At 33.7% G+C, this 17,852-nt stretch overlaps 1 protein-coding gene across 1 annotated transcript; it reads left to right on the top strand.

The window, feature by feature from the left end:
- Nucleotides 1-303: 303 nt before the first annotated feature.
- Nucleotides 304-17,168, top strand: LOC112710934 (uncharacterized). Its single transcript, XM_025763420.3, has 13 exons — nt 304-1,702; nt 1,813-2,542; nt 3,282-3,777; nt 4,048-4,199; nt 4,280-7,672; nt 7,785-7,997; nt 9,426-9,629; nt 9,762-9,965; nt 11,002-11,160; nt 13,234-13,584; nt 14,313-14,748; nt 16,080-16,176; nt 16,626-17,168. The coding sequence occupies exons 1-13, from the start codon at nt 576-578 to the stop codon at nt 16,825-16,827; spliced, it is 7,764 nt and encodes a 2,587-aa protein (XP_025619205.1). The 5' UTR covers nt 304-575; the 3' UTR covers nt 16,828-17,168.
- Nucleotides 17,169-17,852: the final 684 nt, after the last annotated feature.

Below are 17,852 nucleotides of genomic sequence, written 5' to 3'. Positions count from 1 at the left end.
AACCTAATTACTAACAGCTAATTATATACACCATACTGATAAATTATCCTCAAACCTAACTATACTCTTAAATTAACTCATTATGGTTAAACTAACCTACCTCTGATTCAACCTAACTAAGTTATTCTTTTTTTTTTTTTACTAAAGATAAAAGATTCGAATTCGCAACCTCTTATTTGAATATGAGAAGACTATGTCATTTGAATTATTACTCATTAATTCTAGTTAACCACACTTCATTAATATTATTTTTACTATGTGATGTAAATAGGATTAAAGCGAAATTATGTTAACTTTTTAGGGTTTTTTTTTTTTTTTATAATATTTGGTCGGATTTGTACCTAGTTGGCTCTAGTTGGCACAATTCTTTAATATCTATTCCTCTAATTAACCATTAAAAATAAATAATATTCAAATAAGTTCCAACCCATGCCCGCGTCGTTTCTTCCCCCATTGGGGTTATGTTCCTCTGAAACCCTAGTAAAACCCTAGTTCACTTCTCAAGTTATCTTGCAGGTTCAAATTCGTCCACCAAAAACAATTCAATTTCCTTCCTCATTCCCCACATTGCATCCATGGCGGATCGCGAAGGTGCTGGCCTAAACCTGCACGCAAAGGTCACACACGACGCGAAGCTCAAAGAACTGCTCCACAGGATCACCTCGCTGGAGATAAAGCTATGCTCCGACGCCACAAAAGAGTTCATCAAACTCCTTAAATCCGAAGACGGAGGATCATTGCTGCGCGAGTACCTTCGCGGTTCACCGAAATGTTCTGAGTTATTGGGAGCATGGAAGCTAAGGCAAGGAAAACAGGGAATGCACTATGTATTGGACTTAGTTTCCACCATCCTTAACCACCCTATCGGAAAATACAATCATGCTGACGTGGAAAGTGTGAGTGTTAGCAAAGAACTCGACAAGTTCGCGAGGTTGATTTTTTCTGAGTATATAGGTGATGTTTATAAGGAGTTGAGTAGTAAGGAAGTGAAGCGCCAGAAGGCTGCACTTATGCTCATGGTTTCGGTGGTTCGGCGGGGACATAGTTTGGCCTCTGAGGTTGCCAAGAATTTCGATTTTAAGCACCCGGAATTCAAGCGAATTGCGGAGCCTAAGAGGAGGAACAATGACGAGAGGAGTGCCAAGATTGGGGGGAGGTGGTTATTATTGAGAAAGTCGTTTGTTGGGTTCGCTATGTCTTTTTTGGAGGTTGGGAAGCCTGGCCTACTCAGATGGATTCTGCAGCAGAGGGAGATGTATTATGGCGTGCTTCGTGGATTGGGAAACGACGATGATGAGACAGTTATGTTTGTTTTGACGACTCTGCGGGACAGGGTTCTTGTGAAGGAGTCGTTGGTGCCACCGAGTCTGAGGAGTGTGTTGTTTGGGAGTGTGACGCTGGATCAGCTGGTTGGTGTTTGTGGAAGGGATGGTGGTGGTGATGCTGCTGAGTTGGCGTATGAGGTTCTTGTTATGGTTTGTACTAATCCGATTAATGGGTTGATGCCGGACTTGGAAAGGCGTCCGAATCCATTGAAGGGTAATCCGAAGAGGATCATGGGGTTCATGAGAAAGCTGAGGGGGACTGAGATTCAATACCACAGAGATTTGCTTTTGGCGATTTCTAATGCCAAATTTTCTTTTGGCTTGTCATATTTGAAAGAGTTTCCATACAACATTGAAGATGATACATCACCTTCATGGTCAGAATTATTTATTTGGACTTTCTATGTTCTTAAAATTGTATCTATATATGCATAAGTATTTATGTTTTGTTACTCTGTTTTCTGATAGTGACTGCTGTATTTCGCAGGATATATGCAATATCTCTGGCAGCTGATTTGGTTTCATCAGTGGGGAATGGCCTTTCCAAGGAACTGGTTGATTGTCAATCAAAGGATCTGCAATCATTTGACAAAATGGATTTACTCAGTACCGTGAAGTGCTTGTTTCCTCGTCCATTCAACAGGTCAATTTTTAATAAGGGATTGCTTAGTACTAAACCTCATGTGAAACATGGCGCTCTAAGGCTTATCCTGGAGTTAATGAAATTTCTAGATTCTCTCTTTGGTGGTCTGAGCCGCAATTCGAGTTTTAGATATAAATTATCACAAAATATGGGGTCTACCAAGCAGGAGATTCAGAATTATGTTCAGGCATTTCTTCCTGATCCTCAAGTTTTAATATCTCTGATTTACCCTTTAGATTCCTGTTCAGAAGCACAAGAGTCAAGTTTGAAGAGAACTGCATGTGATCTTGAACATGTCAGCAACAGCAGAAAGAAGTTAAAAATGGATACATCAGAGAATGATGTAGATATAGTTGTTGGTGGGATTAGTACAGGTCCAGATATTGATTTGGCCAGCGACAGTGGAGCAGTTGACAATGACGTAAAACCTGATACGTTGGACGATGAAGAGGATCTCATGAATATTATGGGGGAAATTTGGAGTGTGGATCTCTGTTCCATGGGTGTCAGCACATTGAGGGATGCAGAATCATACATAAAGTCTAAACTGCTTGATGCTCTCAAATACTATCGCGTATGTATAGTTCTTTTGAAAAATCTTTTTCATTCATTCCTTTGGGAGACACTGTTGTTATGTATTTTTGTAAATATATTAATAGAAAATGTCTTTTGCAATCACCAATATTTCAAATTGTTTCATCGTTATGATTTAACTAACTAAACGCCTTTTGATATTATTTTTTTAAGCATTTTTATTTTCTAAAATTGGTTTGCTAATTATGTGGTGTTCGGTTGCCACTAGAAACTGCTCTGCTGAATAATTAACCACTCATGAGTTATGAGGTAGTTGCTTTTGTGGACCTAGCTTTCTATCTACTAGAATTCGTGAAGTTTAACACTGGAAATGGTAAATAATCAACAAGTGGATTATGTCCAATCTGTCAGATAGTGTCATGTAAAGAACAGGTTTACTGGAATGAAAAAATCTCAGCTGTTGTGTGAAATGCACCAAAGAATGTCTTCATAACTAGTGGATCATCATCTTGCTAAACCTTCCTGGTGAAAGATAATAACTCTAGTGTGATATACTTTATATAAGAAGAAATAATCTAATGTTAGAAACATATTCCTTATGGCTTTGTATGCATGTTTTATTTTATTGTCAATGGATACTCTTAAAAGTTCATAATATTGTAGGACCCACCAGCTAAAAGATCTTCTATTTAGAACCACCCTATTGAATATTACAATTTTTTTTGGTGAATATGTATGAAGTTTATCTTATGTATTTGCCGTCTGATTTTCATATGCAGCGAACTTTGCCTTTCACTCTGGATAAATCTTTTGAGTCTTTCAAGGATCTTCTCAAAAACCCATTGGAGTTAACAAGTAATCTGCAGGCCTCATTGTTGTCTTTGCTAGCGGAATATATTGAATGGTGTCCGGAAAATGATATTCCAATAAGAACTCCTCCCATGTTGTACAAATATCTCCAGCCGTTACTTAAGTTGCTAATGTTTTCACCAGTCAATGGTGCAAGGGATCAGGCATATAGGCTGGCTATGGCAGCTATGTTTAGTACTGGTGCTTTTGACAGGAACCCTCATGAAATAGAAGCATGGTTTTTATATTTACCAGGTTATCACAAAACAAGATCCCCCATCAATATCCTGGAGGTAGAAGTATTGCAGAGTTTGTGCTCAACTGTCATATCATTCTTGTGTGATGCTGTTTCTACAATTGGGAATAATTTATTCAAATATTGGAGTATTCTTAAGAACTATGTCGATGGTTTGAAAGGTGGAAAAGGTAATTGGTTTAATTATCTCATCTTATATTTCTATGCTTATGCTTAATCTTATGTGTATGTGGTATAACTCTAGAGTTACTTACCATATCCATTTTTGAACTAGCATGATGAATTTATATGATTAGTATCTTTCCATATGTCTAGGAAATATAACACATATGGTCAATTTTTTTTGTGATTATTGTATTCTCTGTTTTGGAATTTCTTGGAGACTTTATTATCTGGTGTTGCTAGACTTTGCAGTACTGATTTAATGGATTTCATTGCAGAGTTTTCACCTGATTTTAGCCCTTTGACTGTATGTGTGCTGGAGAAATGTCTAAGGGTGATCAGATCTAAATCAGGAACCTACTCGCTGCCTAAAAAATCAATGGTATTATCATACACTTGCAATACAGTCAAGTCTCTCTTGCAAACACAGGTACTTGGTGCATAACTGGACATCTTTGCTGTAGTCTACTTGCTTGTGTGCATCTAATTTTAGATATGTGTTTTTGATAGGTCGATGCTGAATTGTTATCTGCTTTAGTTACTGCAGACTTAACGCAGAGACTTGATGACAATTATGAATATGACGGAGCATTTCCCAAGTGGAAGCCAATGAAGAATTTGTTGGATTTTCTGGAGAGCATATCATGCCAACAAAATTGCTCACATTTCTCTAAGAATGAGGAATCTGTGCCTCCTGATGGCTCCTTAGGAAGTGCACTTGGTGATATAAAAGGATTATTAAGTAGCACTGCTAGCAATGAGATGGCTGAAACATCCATGGCTCTCCTATCCTCCTTTATTTGGGGAGGAGTTGATGATAAATTGATGAATCTGCGATCACATGCACTCATTTCACACGACTTACTTGGAGTTCCTTTCTCACTTTTGTCATCAGTGTTTTTTCTTGATCCTAGTGTTATTCTCCATGCTTCCAAGCTGTGGCCTGTAAAGTTTGCTGTTGGCTTGGACATGGCCATATCAGATCTTGATAGTAATAGTCAAAATGCTCCTCCTGTTGATACTTCTGATCTTACTTCTCATCCTGACTCCCTAACATGCAACCAACTTCTGGATTCTTCTGAAGCTGATGTCACTGCATTCAGTATCTTTCTAAAACAGGCACCTTTCCATGTGATATTTCCTGCAGTGATGTGTATGGAAGGTTCTGATATATCAAAGGTATCTAAGGTGAAAGACCTGCTTCTGCATAAATTATCTAGGTCCATGAGTGATTCCTCCCTTCTTCACTCTCTGAGACTTGTGCTCTTCTGGACTCACCAGATTCAGTTGTGTTATAAAGTTAATCCGTTAGCTAAAACTGAATGGCATTTGAATCTATGTGTCATTCTTGTAAGGAAGATGCTAGCACAATTGTTGGTTCCAGAAGGTTCTTTGGACTGCTCTACAAACTCTGCTTTTTGTTCTTCAAGCTATAACACTCAAGAAGTGATTAAAATAATCTTTTGTCATCCTTCTGTTTTGATGTCATTATCCTCTCCATTGGGAAGTAGTCACAACTTTACAAATGTCACTGTAGGGAATGGCTTTGAGGTGGTCAACGGATTATCCGGAGAGGAGTTTCACAAATTTAGGAATCCAATTTTAAATATATTGAGAATGGCTCTAGACTACATGTGGTCCTTATGTAGTACCCAACTTTGTGCATCAGAAGCCCAAGAAGTTACCAATAATATTGTGGAAGCCTTTAAAGGTCTTCAACACAAGCTATTTGTAATTGTTAGAGACAGATTTGAGCTGTGTATTTCTGCTAAAGATATAATACCTCTCCTTCCAACATCATATGCATTGCATTTTTGCATTCGGTTTTTATCTCCTTTTAAGCTCCTTGAATTAGTAGACTGGATATTCAAAAGAGTTGAGGTGGATGATTTGCCAACTAAGAAATCCTGTTTGTCTATTGGATGTTCCTTGGTTGCCGGTGCTTTTAATACTTTGTCCATTTATTTTCAACAGCCAATCAGGAACCGAGCACCCTATGATAACTTTTGGGAGATATCTGAAAAGAATATGAGAGCTGATGTTTTCGAGCAGATCTACAGCAGGGTAGTTGAGTTTTCTCTAAATTATGAAACAGATTGTGCAGATAAATGCTTAGTTGAAGCTGTGAATGCTTTGTATATGCAGAAACACATGCAACAAGAAACATTTCATCCTTTGCTGTTGGTCATGTGCAAAATTGTAATGGTTACTCCTGTGCGAATGCTTTTTCAATGTGTTCAGAAAACAAATGCACAGAGAGCAAAATTCCTGTATATCCTCACTGAAATGAGCTCTGTTCACTCGTCAATCTTTGGGCATTTATTTTTGGCTGTGGTGAATAAGGGTTTATATCATGATAATATTGGATTTGAGGGACAAGCCTCTGATGTTACTCTTTCAGAGGATCAGTTTTTGCTGCTTCTACCTGCTGCTTTGTCTTATTTGAGCCAAAGCTCTAAGAGATTTGGGAGGTGCAATGATAAAGATCTTAAACATTTACCATACTTTTACTCCAAGATTCTTTTGAAAGGTCTTAGTGAGTGGAACAAATTTATTTCAAAAGACATATTTGAGGAAGAATATGGGGAATTCTTTCCAGCATCTGTGCAACAACTACTGTGTCATATGGATCATAGTCTTCTTGGAAAATCAATCCATATGTTGCAGTACCACTTTGCTCTTAATGGAGATTCAATGAAATTGAAGAAGCGTCTAAAGCTATTCAAATCCATTTGCCAACATTCTGCTGCACGTGATGAACTGATGGACTGTGATAGTCAAGTTATTAATAATTATTCATTGAACCAATCTCTCAACTTAATTTATCGTGTTGTTGCAAGGATATCATTTTGCAAACTATTATTGTTTCCTGAAGAAGCAGGTGAGGATTTCAAAGTGGCTCCTGCTGAAATGCAAAGCAAATTGGATACATCCAGGATAAGATATATAAACTTGTTGGTGGATATTTGGCAGTCTATTGTTAAGAAAACATCTTTGCCTCCTCCTAATCAGGCTGGAGCTGGAAAAAGCACAAACATTTTGTTGCTATATAATCACTTGGAGGTCTTTGTGTTAGAAAGTATTCTTGAGTTAACAGTAAAGATGCATGATGGTCTTATCCAGTTGCAGTCCATTGCTTTCCTAGAGCAATTAATCAGACATGCTTTTCTATATAGATTTGGTGATTTTACAACAATGAAGACCCTCCGTCTTATATTAACTCAGCTTAATGAGGGCAGCCTATCATGTGATACATATCTTCAGTTGTTACTTGCCCACTCGCAGTTTGCCTCCACTCTTTATTCAGTGTGCAAACCAGCAGGTTCCTTATTCAAGCCAGTATCCAGCATTCTGAAATGTCTTGTCATCCCTTCTCATGACCATCGTGAAAATGATGAGAAGCTCACTGAGAAATTGACTGATCTTTCTACAGGACCATTGGAAATTGTTAGATTGCTTCGGGTACTCTTATGGATGAGGGGTCATCAAACTGATATAGATTCTGGAAATGATATTGGTATAAATATAAAAGAATTGCATGCACTACTATGTCGTTGTTATGGTGCAACACTCAATCAGATTGATTTGGAGATATATAATCTGATTCATGAAATTGAGTCTATGAGTGGATCACAGTCTTTGAACTTATCTGATGTGGAGTGCCTATGGGGACTTGCTTCTTTGGACCCCAACATGGGCCATTCTCTTGAGCAGTGTGCATCTTCTAATATCAAGTTTGATTCAGAACCAATTGAAGTATGCTCTGGAAGCCAAAATAGAGAGAACATTCCAATTGATCCTGACATATGCATTTCAACAGTTCTCAGTTTTCCATACGATAGAAGTATTGCCGATATGCTACCAGCAGGAAACAATATTGAACCAGATACTTTTGGTAAACAGGTTAGGACATGTTCTCAAGTTACTTCACTGGTGCAGTTTGTATTGTCAGTGGTTTTAACATGTTATAATCTTTCTATCATGGTTTTCACTAACTACATCAAATCCTGTACAGATACAATCTCCTCTTGTTGAAGTCGGACTACGTTATGATCCACGGTTTATCTTGCGTTTCTCAATTCATTGCCTGTCACAGTCACGTATAGAGCCTGTGGAGTTTGCTGGGTCAGGATTGCTTGCAATTGCATTTGTCGGCATGTCATCATCAGACCTTGGGATAAGAAAATTGGCTTATGGTACTCTTGATAAATTTAAGAGTGCATTAGAGGTTGGTAATGGGATTATCAATGTTGTTTCCTTAGCATAATATAAAATTTCATTGGCATTATCAGATTTAACTCTGTTTTAAGACTAAACTGGTTATTTATTTTATGTTTGCTTGATTCTTTTTCTTTGAATATTTATAGTTTTATACTTACATGTGAAAAGCGTTGTTCTTGCTGACTAATCTAATTTGGCTTTGTAAAGAAATGATTGTGTTTACTCATTATTTTCCCTGGAGTGGTTATGCTCTGAGTATATTGTCTACAAGAATTTCAAATATTAATTGCATTGCCTTTTGGCATTTCTTTGGTGCATTAGTGTATTTATGTATTCATTATGATGTGAGGTAGTGAACAATTCTATAGGCTGAATTACTAGGACTCAACTTCATTAGGATACCGGGCCATTGTTCTTCTATTGATGGAATTATGGTACCCTGGTGGGAGTTAGTTTGGGATGTCTTTTTCTGTTATTGTACCTTCCCTTATCTTGAGGGCATTATGGGTCCTCTTCTTTTTGGGGGAGAAAAATCTCAAGTTAATCCCACATAATAATATTCTTACCCAAAATATAATTGGATAAATATGTTACCTGACCTGGCTCACTGACCTTATCTAATCCAATCCCATAGGGCATGCTCTAAACATAAAAATCTGGATAGCTTTGAAAATACTTTTGAAATGTCCTGTTTTTGTGTTATCATACCTATCCCAACCTTTCAAACTAATGTTTGGAGTTTTTTATTATTTACTTTTTATTTTAGATGTGCGAACTATGTCCACCCAAGATGAAGTCCTAATCATCATTTTACCTACACGCCAGACTTCTATATCGTTGCAATTTATCCATGACTATGGTGTCCAATTTTGTGGTTGTCATGAACTATAGCACTAGTTGTTTCTTGCGAAGGACTAACATGTCCATTGGGGATATTATTGGGGACTGATTTGGGGGTTTACTTTGTTTCTTTCCCTCTTCAAGTGTAGGTACACCTAGATAGGCTAAGGTGAAATATGAATGATGGCCAACTAGGGGATTCTGACTGTAAAAGGCTTCCCCACATGGCAAAAGGTGGTGGGGAAAAAAGGAAAAATTGATAGTAGCTGGGGGTTATAAGTTGAGAAGGGAATAATGAGAGAAGTAAAGAATCTACTGAGTGAAGGATACAATTTTATTGGCAATTGGACGAAGAGATGACCTTTGAAGTTCTGCAGTTTCTAATGTTTCCTTGTATATTCTGTTACTGGTTTTTATGAATTGGCTTATCTGGCTTTCTTTATACTTATTTATTTTAAATATTAATTTTTCTTTTCCAGATAGCTAGATATATATAGAGAGAAACACACATCCATACAAACCTACACAAACGCATTGACATGTATATGTTCTTGATTTAAATGTTGCGGCTGATTAACAATAGTTTACATTACAGAACTGCCAAAAGAGGAAGGATGTCATGGGACTTCGGCTTCTATTAAATTCTATTCAGAATAGCATAGAAGAGCCATGGCAAAATATCCCTTCGTTTATTGCGCTTTTCGCTGCTGAGGCATCCTGCGTATTGTTAGATTCTTCACACGATCAATATGCAGCTATAAGTACAATGTTGATACACTCTTCTAAATTGAACATGAGGGTATAAATTGACCTTATAATACCCTTCGTATTATTTTCTGGCATTGAAATTTTTTCTGTTTTTATACTAAAACTTTGGCTTCATAATGAAGGGTGATTTTTGTTTTCTGTTCCATTTGTTTCAATTTTGTAGGTTATACCTTTGGTTGATAACTTTTTTTGGAGTACATCTATAAATTTCAAAGCTGAAAGGTGTTGGATGCTTAGGCTACTTTATGCTGGCCTGAACTCAGATGATGATGCCATCATATATATCAAGCACTCTATCCTTGAGAGTCTAATGAGCTTTTATGTCTCTCCTCTTATGGATGTTGAGTCAAAGGACCTAATCATTGAGGTAATCATGCATTCTCAAAAGTTGTTTGTGTTTCCTTTATCATATTGCTTTAACTGTAGTGTTGGAGTAGTATCACTGTTAATTTGGTTGTAATTGGTTTTCAAATTGCATGTGAATTGAATCATGAATCAGAATGGCAATTTTGTTAGTTCCGATGCTAATTGAATTGAATCATAAATTAAATTGCTCAACTTGCAATACTACCTCCATATTTCCAACAAAGTCTAAGAATTGTTAGTCCACTCTAGTTATGTGCCAACACTATTCCACTGGTCTTCTTTCTATATTACCACTTTAACATTCCTTTCCTATGTAATTCTGGTGGCCACCTGTTACTGTGTTTTGCCATGACCTTCATCAATGTCTCTCCTCTTTGCACTCTTATCTTCCATTCACTTCACTACCTATCTTTGTTTCGTTGCCCACTCTTTTCTCTTTGATCACAAAAGCTTCCAACTTTCGCCATCAGAACCCATTTTTCCAAAGGTTGGCACTTATTTTTCATGCTCATTTGGTTGTCACCACCATGGCCACCCTCCTCCTTGCAAGCCAAAATCGCTGATTAAAAACATACTGTAGATGAGAACATCAATATTTGAATTTTACTTAATTATCCACCCAAAGCCAAAAGCCACTGCTTTTTTTTATTGATAACTGTACTTAACTTATAAATTTGTAAAATCATAAAATTTTAATGTAAACCAATGTGATTTATAATACCAAGGGTTAGTTTCTGACAGTGGCCTGGACTAACTGGCCTAAACTTAACTGGCATTCTTGTGGTTATTGTGTTCTAAAATGAAGCTGATTTGTGACTGACATGTGCTAGCATACCTGAAAGAATACTGAAGAAAGTTATTTGAACTTCTTTTCTACTTATGAATGTAAATGTTTTTAGATGTTGTGATCTTTTATTATTGTATATATTTGCTTTTTGGATAATAATTCTTGTTTATGATATATTATGCAATCTATAATCTTAATTCTCTGGGCATCTTATATATCAATATAATGTAGGTTCTTATCCACTCTGCAGGTTATAAAGAAGTCAGTTAAATTTCATAAGATTGCTCGACATCTAGTGAAACAATGTTCTCTACTTTCCTGGTTTTCATCTATCATCTCTGTTAATAGGGAGAGGCTCAACGGAGAAGAAAAGAGAGTATTCTTGAAGCATGTGTCGGTAATATTGAAGGTAAGTGTTTGATTCTAAGTTTCTCATTCAGTTTAAAGTTCCTTTTGTATGCACAAAGGTCCTCCTTCCTGAGTCCTATTATGCATCATTTATTTTCTGATCTGTCTTTAATATATTCTCCTTACCTGTTCCTCCTTTATCCTTCCCCCTTCTTTTTGTATGCATCTTTGTATAACAAATTCTGTCAGTTAATATTTTTGTGTTTTATCTTTTGAATATATTAGGTATGCTAAATTTATGACTAGCAAGTAGCAAGACTGCATTATTTTTCATCTACTTAGTTAATTGAGCATGTTGTCAAAATGCATATGGGTGGCAGTTTGATTCTTTGATAACCCGTAACCTATGTTTCTCCTGAAAACAAGGAGGCCAACGCCATAACAATAATCAACTTTATCTCTGTACTAGATTCAAACCCCTAAAATGAATTAATTTTTATATATAAAAAATTATTTAATAAAAAAATTTTTAAAAATTAATATTAAATTTAAATAAAATTGTAAAAATATTATACAATTTATTATTTGAAAGAATTCATCACTTAATATATATATTTAGCAAACTTAAAAATAGCACATGAATGAATGTAATGCAAATATGAATATATTTTAATAATTAAAAATAACATCTATCTTTTGATGAATCATGACATGCATTTTTAACATTATTATTACAACTAAATAATATCAAAAGATATAAATTGTGAAAAAAAAAGGATATATAAGTGACAAAAACAATATAATTGATAAACACAATTAGATCAAAAATAGAAAAAGAAAACTTAAAAATATTGTAAGAACATCATACGTTATAGTATTTTAGGAGTTCATTACCCAACATACAGTGTACAAATTGTTTAACAAACTAAAATAAAGAATTGTGGTCATCAACTAAATTTTTTAAATAATTGTGCAAAATATTAGCAAAGATAAGGAGAAAGAGTGAGAGACATAAGATTATGTGAGAGGAGATAAAAAAGATATGTGAAGTGAATGTTGATTTTTATAGTAAACATGAATAGAAATGAGAATAAAAAGACAGAATGAATTAGGTTTTATTAACCAATGTATATTTATTAAAGAGAAATAACATTACTACTAAAGGCATAGAGCAACCTACATAAAAATAAAGAGTAAAAAGAGATTAAAAGGTAAGACTAAACACTACATAAGAAGGATAAAAAGTGATGTGATACAGCGATAGAAAAACTATAAAATAACAATTTCACTAAAATGTTTATGTTGCAATATTAGGAGTCATTTAGTATATCAAGAGTTTATTGTGTCATTATATTTATATATAATAAATAAATTGATAGGTAGATAGATGAATAAATAAATAGGTTTTATAAAATGAAATTTATTCTTCAAATATGATATAGAATATTAAAATTTAGACCATTGATATGAATTAATATTTTTCATATCATTTCATTTTAAAATTAGATAATTTAGTGTGTGAAATTATGAGATTAATGCTAGATTGATTATATAGATGCTATTCTCTATAGTAATATAGACGTAGTTCTAAGATAGATGCTTTTTCTATGTTGTTGTAATGGATGATGTGGCAATTTCATATGAAATTTAAAACCTTATGTGTCATTCATTCACTATAACACTATTTTGGGCTCTCCTTTAATATATTATAATAGATTTGCTGAAGCGTTTCATACGTAATTCTTCCATTTGTGGGCTTATAACCTAAAATTAATCATGATACTCCAGACTTATTATATCAGCATACTAGATCATTTTGCAATAGTGAGAGCAGTGGATAATTGTGAGAGATAGATGAACAAATTTGAGCCATTAGACTTTGTTTTAGTGATTTTGTGACATTTCCTAACCATCCATATATTTTTGTATGGCCCATCCACTACTATCACCAAAGGCATTACCATATATATAGATGTATAAATATGTATATATACACCACAAAAGGTAGGCCCTAAATTGTGGATTAGAAATTAAATATATTGACAGAGTTACTTGAGAAAAACAAACAAGTGTGCTTCTAAAAGATTAAATTTCAACTTCTGTTGTACTAATTATTTCTATTTTTGATTTTCAGGCTGTCAATGATGTCATTTCATTGGGAAGAATCTCCAAGTGGTTGCAAAGTTATGGCCTTGAGCAGCTTATGGAGCTTTCGTCTATTCTATTGAATTCCTTACTACAGGATGTTACATTTGCTAATGAAACTTTAGGATTTATAAATCCTTTTCTAAAAATGACAGCATCAATGTTTAAATTATCTCAGAAAAGGAAAATATATCAGCCACATTTTACACTATCAATTGAGGGCTTATATCAGATATATCAGGCTGGTAGTAAGTCGGATGAAGCAACAAAAGGTATTAATCAGGAGGCTGCTTTGGAAGCCATACTGATGAATGCACCTCCTATCTCAATCTTCCTTATGGTACTTTCTCTTTTGAACTCTTTTATTTAAAGACTCTTGAATATGGTTACTAATTACTCTACTTAAATATTCTTTCTACATTGTTCTTTAAAAAAATATACAAACAATCAATTTAGGACTTTTGAAACTTTCATTGGCATTTCTTATTGTTTTTGTTTTGAGATTTGTCTTGCGTCATGATTCTACTCGCTTTAGAATATGGTATAGAGAAATCTCTACTTTTACTCACCTTACATCCCATGCAAATTAAGAGCATTTTTTTTTCAAGAAAGAAAAGGGGGACTTTTGCATATTTTGACCAATTTGCTTGAGATTTTGGCAAGTTGCTGGGTCGTATCCTACTAAGACTGTTGATGAAAGGTTGAACCTTAAAAGTGTAATCAAATAGGTATTCTTGAGTTAGGAGCTAAAGTGGGTATAGTTATAAAGCGAGAAAGACACTAAATCACATTTGGGATCATTTTGATGTATCATGGATCCACACACAATTGAAATTATTGATGTAAGGAGTAGGGTGACTGGTAACCCTCATACATTTTAAACATATATATAAAAAATATATTAAATATTATTTCATATTAGTATGAAGTTTTTATTAGCATGGTTTAATAATCTACTACCTTTGAATCTAATAGGGGTTTTGTGGAACATTTTACACCCTAAAAACTTGATCCTTACATCTTAATGTTGTGACTTACATTTGAATAACTGGACTTATGTCTATGCAGAAACAGGAAAGGCTTGAAAGCTTTCTTATTTGGGCTATTACAACTGCTTTACAGTCCGATTCCTCACGAAGGATGAGAGCGAATAAGTCTCGCATCTTTCGCACAAATAATTACAGGGAAGAGTCTCACGAGCGTTCGTTACTGTCAAAATTATTACGTTGGTTAACAGCATCAGTAATCATTGCGAAACTCTATCAGAAACCCAATGATATGGATTCGGCATTTGTTGAAACACATGATTTAAATTCCCTTCATTCTTTACTGGTACAAGCTGGAAATGCCAATGGACAAAGACATGATATTGGAATTGGCTGTGGGAAGTTACTGGCTTCTGTGATTTTCTGTCTGCAACTTCTTCATGACATAGACCCTGAGGTGCTACCATCAACTGTCTCCGCTCTCTGTCTTCTAACCTTTGGTGCTTCCAACTTTGCAGGTATTCCATTTTACTGACTTAATATGCTTTATCAAGTGCCATCTCAGGGCTGATAGTTGTGTTTTTCCCTAATTTATATTATATTGTTGCACTACATTTATTTGCCCCCGCTTTACCGTTACCTTCTAATAAGCATAATACTGTTGAGTTGAATGGCTTTTGCATATCTCATTTGAAACTTGAGTGACACCCTCCCCAAAATATCCCCTTGAAATAATTCCTAGCCTTAATTTTTTTGGTGAAAACAATGATTGACTGAAAGAATGCATTGGGTAAAAAAGCAAGTTTTCTGGCATGTAGTCGTTAATTGTGCCTTGGAGCTAGTATCTTGTACTCCGTTACATTAAGGGTTTATTTGAAATTTATTGTTTTATTATGTTTTAAACAAAGTAAATATCATTTTATTGTTATAATCTTTAACAAATAAATATTTACATCTATAAGATGAATAAGGCTAATTCATTCTTAAAATTTCTAATTAGAAGCTTGAATAGAAATCCAGGACTATAATTATTACACTTGCATAATTATAATTATAATTAATTATGAGTAGGCATCTAATATGAAATCTATAGAAGCAAAAACATTATACACTTCTAAAACTATATCTTCTAGTGATATAACAAACTGCATATCTATTGTTGTTAACAAACTAATTAGTGTAAAAAATAAAATAAAAAGTATGCTGTTTTTTATTTTATTGAACCTCCTACATTTAGATCCATTAAACCCCAAAGTTGTAATAAATAATCAAAATACTTAATCGTATTGACCAATATTGTGTAAATAATAAAGTGCACCTGAATAATAGAAGAATAAAATAAATAATGTATTAGTATTATTAGACGCCAACATCATATTGTAAAATACATGTGACAGATAACCAATTATTTTGAAAAAAACAATTATCTAAACAAAAGAACGAAACAGAGAGATAGGTACTAACCATGAAAAAGAATTATTTAAGTGCATAAATAAATATTATGATAAGCGAATATGGCTAAGAAGAAAGCCCGAGGGGGGAGACCTGAAGAGTAATATAGCGCATAGAGCGTCCCTGAAAAGAATTGCATACTGCAGCATGGATGGGAGATCAGAAGAAAACTTTTTGGGCAGGAAGAAAGAAGAAATTTTTTTCCCTGAATTGCAATTATAGAACACCACATGGCACTTATTAGTTAAAGATAATAGATGTGCATTGAGATTACTTGGCATCTTGGATGCAAGTATGATGCATCAAAATTGTAGTTGACCATTTGGATTTGGATATAGACGCTCATGTCTTTGGTTATATATTTACAATGCTTCTTTGTTTCCCTTTCATTCTGTAGTTGGCAGAGGTGATTTATTGAAAGAATACAGCACTTTGATATCATCACACTGTTCAAGGGTGCGGTGCCCTCCTGAAGCTAATCCAGCTTGGAGATGGTAATTCTTTTCTTGCTCCTCTTTTTATGTTTATTTTCTAACCCGTTTCATCTTAGTATATTATGTAGCCATATTGTTATGCGAGGAAAATGGAATTTCTTGTGGCTTATAGTTCTTGGAGTCCAGTTTTTTCTCCAAAAAGAAAATAACAATAAAAAAAGATAAGTAGGTTTTGAATTTTGATTTTAAGTCTGGTGTAAAGTTAATTTCTTTGGTGTTACTAGTATAAGCTTGGAACTATTATCAATAAAATCCATCATTGGATCGAAGTCTGTATATCATCATTAGATCGAAGTATAATTTGCCAATATTTGATTACATGAAGAGCTATAGTCATAATATTTTGGTCTTACAGTAGGAGAATTTGGACTACCTGTACTTCTAAATGCATTGTTGCAATTTTTGTGCCTCAAAAAATGAAGCAAGATTGACCTATATTCATTGTTTAGGTCCTTTTACCATCCATGGAAGGATTGTTCACCGGAGTTAACTGATTCCCAGAAGATGGATGAATATCATTCTTGTCTGACTTTGTTAGTGGTTGTCTCAAATGTTCTTGGCGAAAAGAAGTTAGAGTTGGCGAGTTTATCTCCATTAGATATAGAGAGATCTGGCTTATTCCAATGGGAAAAAAGTTTACTAAAAAATTGAGTGCTAACTAAGAATTTTATCTTGTGTGGCAAGGTAGTGTTTGTGTTAGGTTTGAAAGAATAATGTTATATATATACATCATTTTTGAAGATGTTTCTCATCCGAGGAAAAAAGCATGGAGAAAGTGTATATATGATGGCGCTCACTTCAGTTACTTGTAATCAAGATATGTATAGCAACGTGAGAAGCATGAGTGTATCATTTTTGTAACTTGTTTTATTTAATTTAATTTTTTTAAATTAAGAATTACAATTTTGTCAGCTCATATATGTATTGTACTAATAATGTACTTGATCCCTCTGTATAAATTGATATAATAGCTACTTCATTTATCGGAAAAATTACTCTAAAGAATCGATAGTACGATTTAACTATTAAAAAAGATTTTTCATATTAAAATTATTAAGAAGGATTAATATTTTAAATATTTAAGAGAGACAGATGTATTTTTATTTATTTATTTATTTATTTTTTGTAATCTTTATAGTAATTAGAGTAAGATCTGCCCAATGCATAGAGAAGTAAATTAAGTATACTATATAGTATATTTTAATAAATGTTATGTTATTTAGAAATTGATTAGATAATATATAAATTAATGCTAAATTTAAATTATTTATTTTAAAATTATTTTGTAGAATATTTATTTGATAATTTGTATATAGTTTCATATAATTATTCAACTAAGTAATATAAATTAAAATATAGTTTATTAGTTTAAAAATTTGGATTTATTTTTAAAAAAGAGACAAGTCTTTTATATTACATTTATATAAAATTATATTTTTATTTGTTGTTTCTATGTAATATAAATTAAAATATAGTTCATTAGTTTAAAAGTTTGAATTTATTTATTTTTAAAAAAGATATCGACTTTTTATATTAGAGTTATACAAAATTATATTTTCATTTGTTATTTCTATTTGTTTTAGTTGTCATATTTTGTCTTTTTATATGGTATTTTTTGTTTTGTAAATAATTAAAAATAATTGAAAAAAATTAATAAGAATGAGAAACATAAAACA

The sequence above is a fragment of the Arachis hypogaea genome, chromosome 1, assembly GCF_003086295.3.
Source record: "Arachis hypogaea cultivar Tifrunner chromosome 1, arahy.Tifrunner.gnm2.J5K5, whole genome shotgun sequence".
NCBI classification, from domain to species: Eukaryota; Viridiplantae; Streptophyta; class Magnoliopsida; order Fabales; family Fabaceae; genus Arachis; species Arachis hypogaea.
Note: the sequence above shows the minus strand (reverse complement) of the source record. Positions and strands in the feature narration are given on the sequence as shown.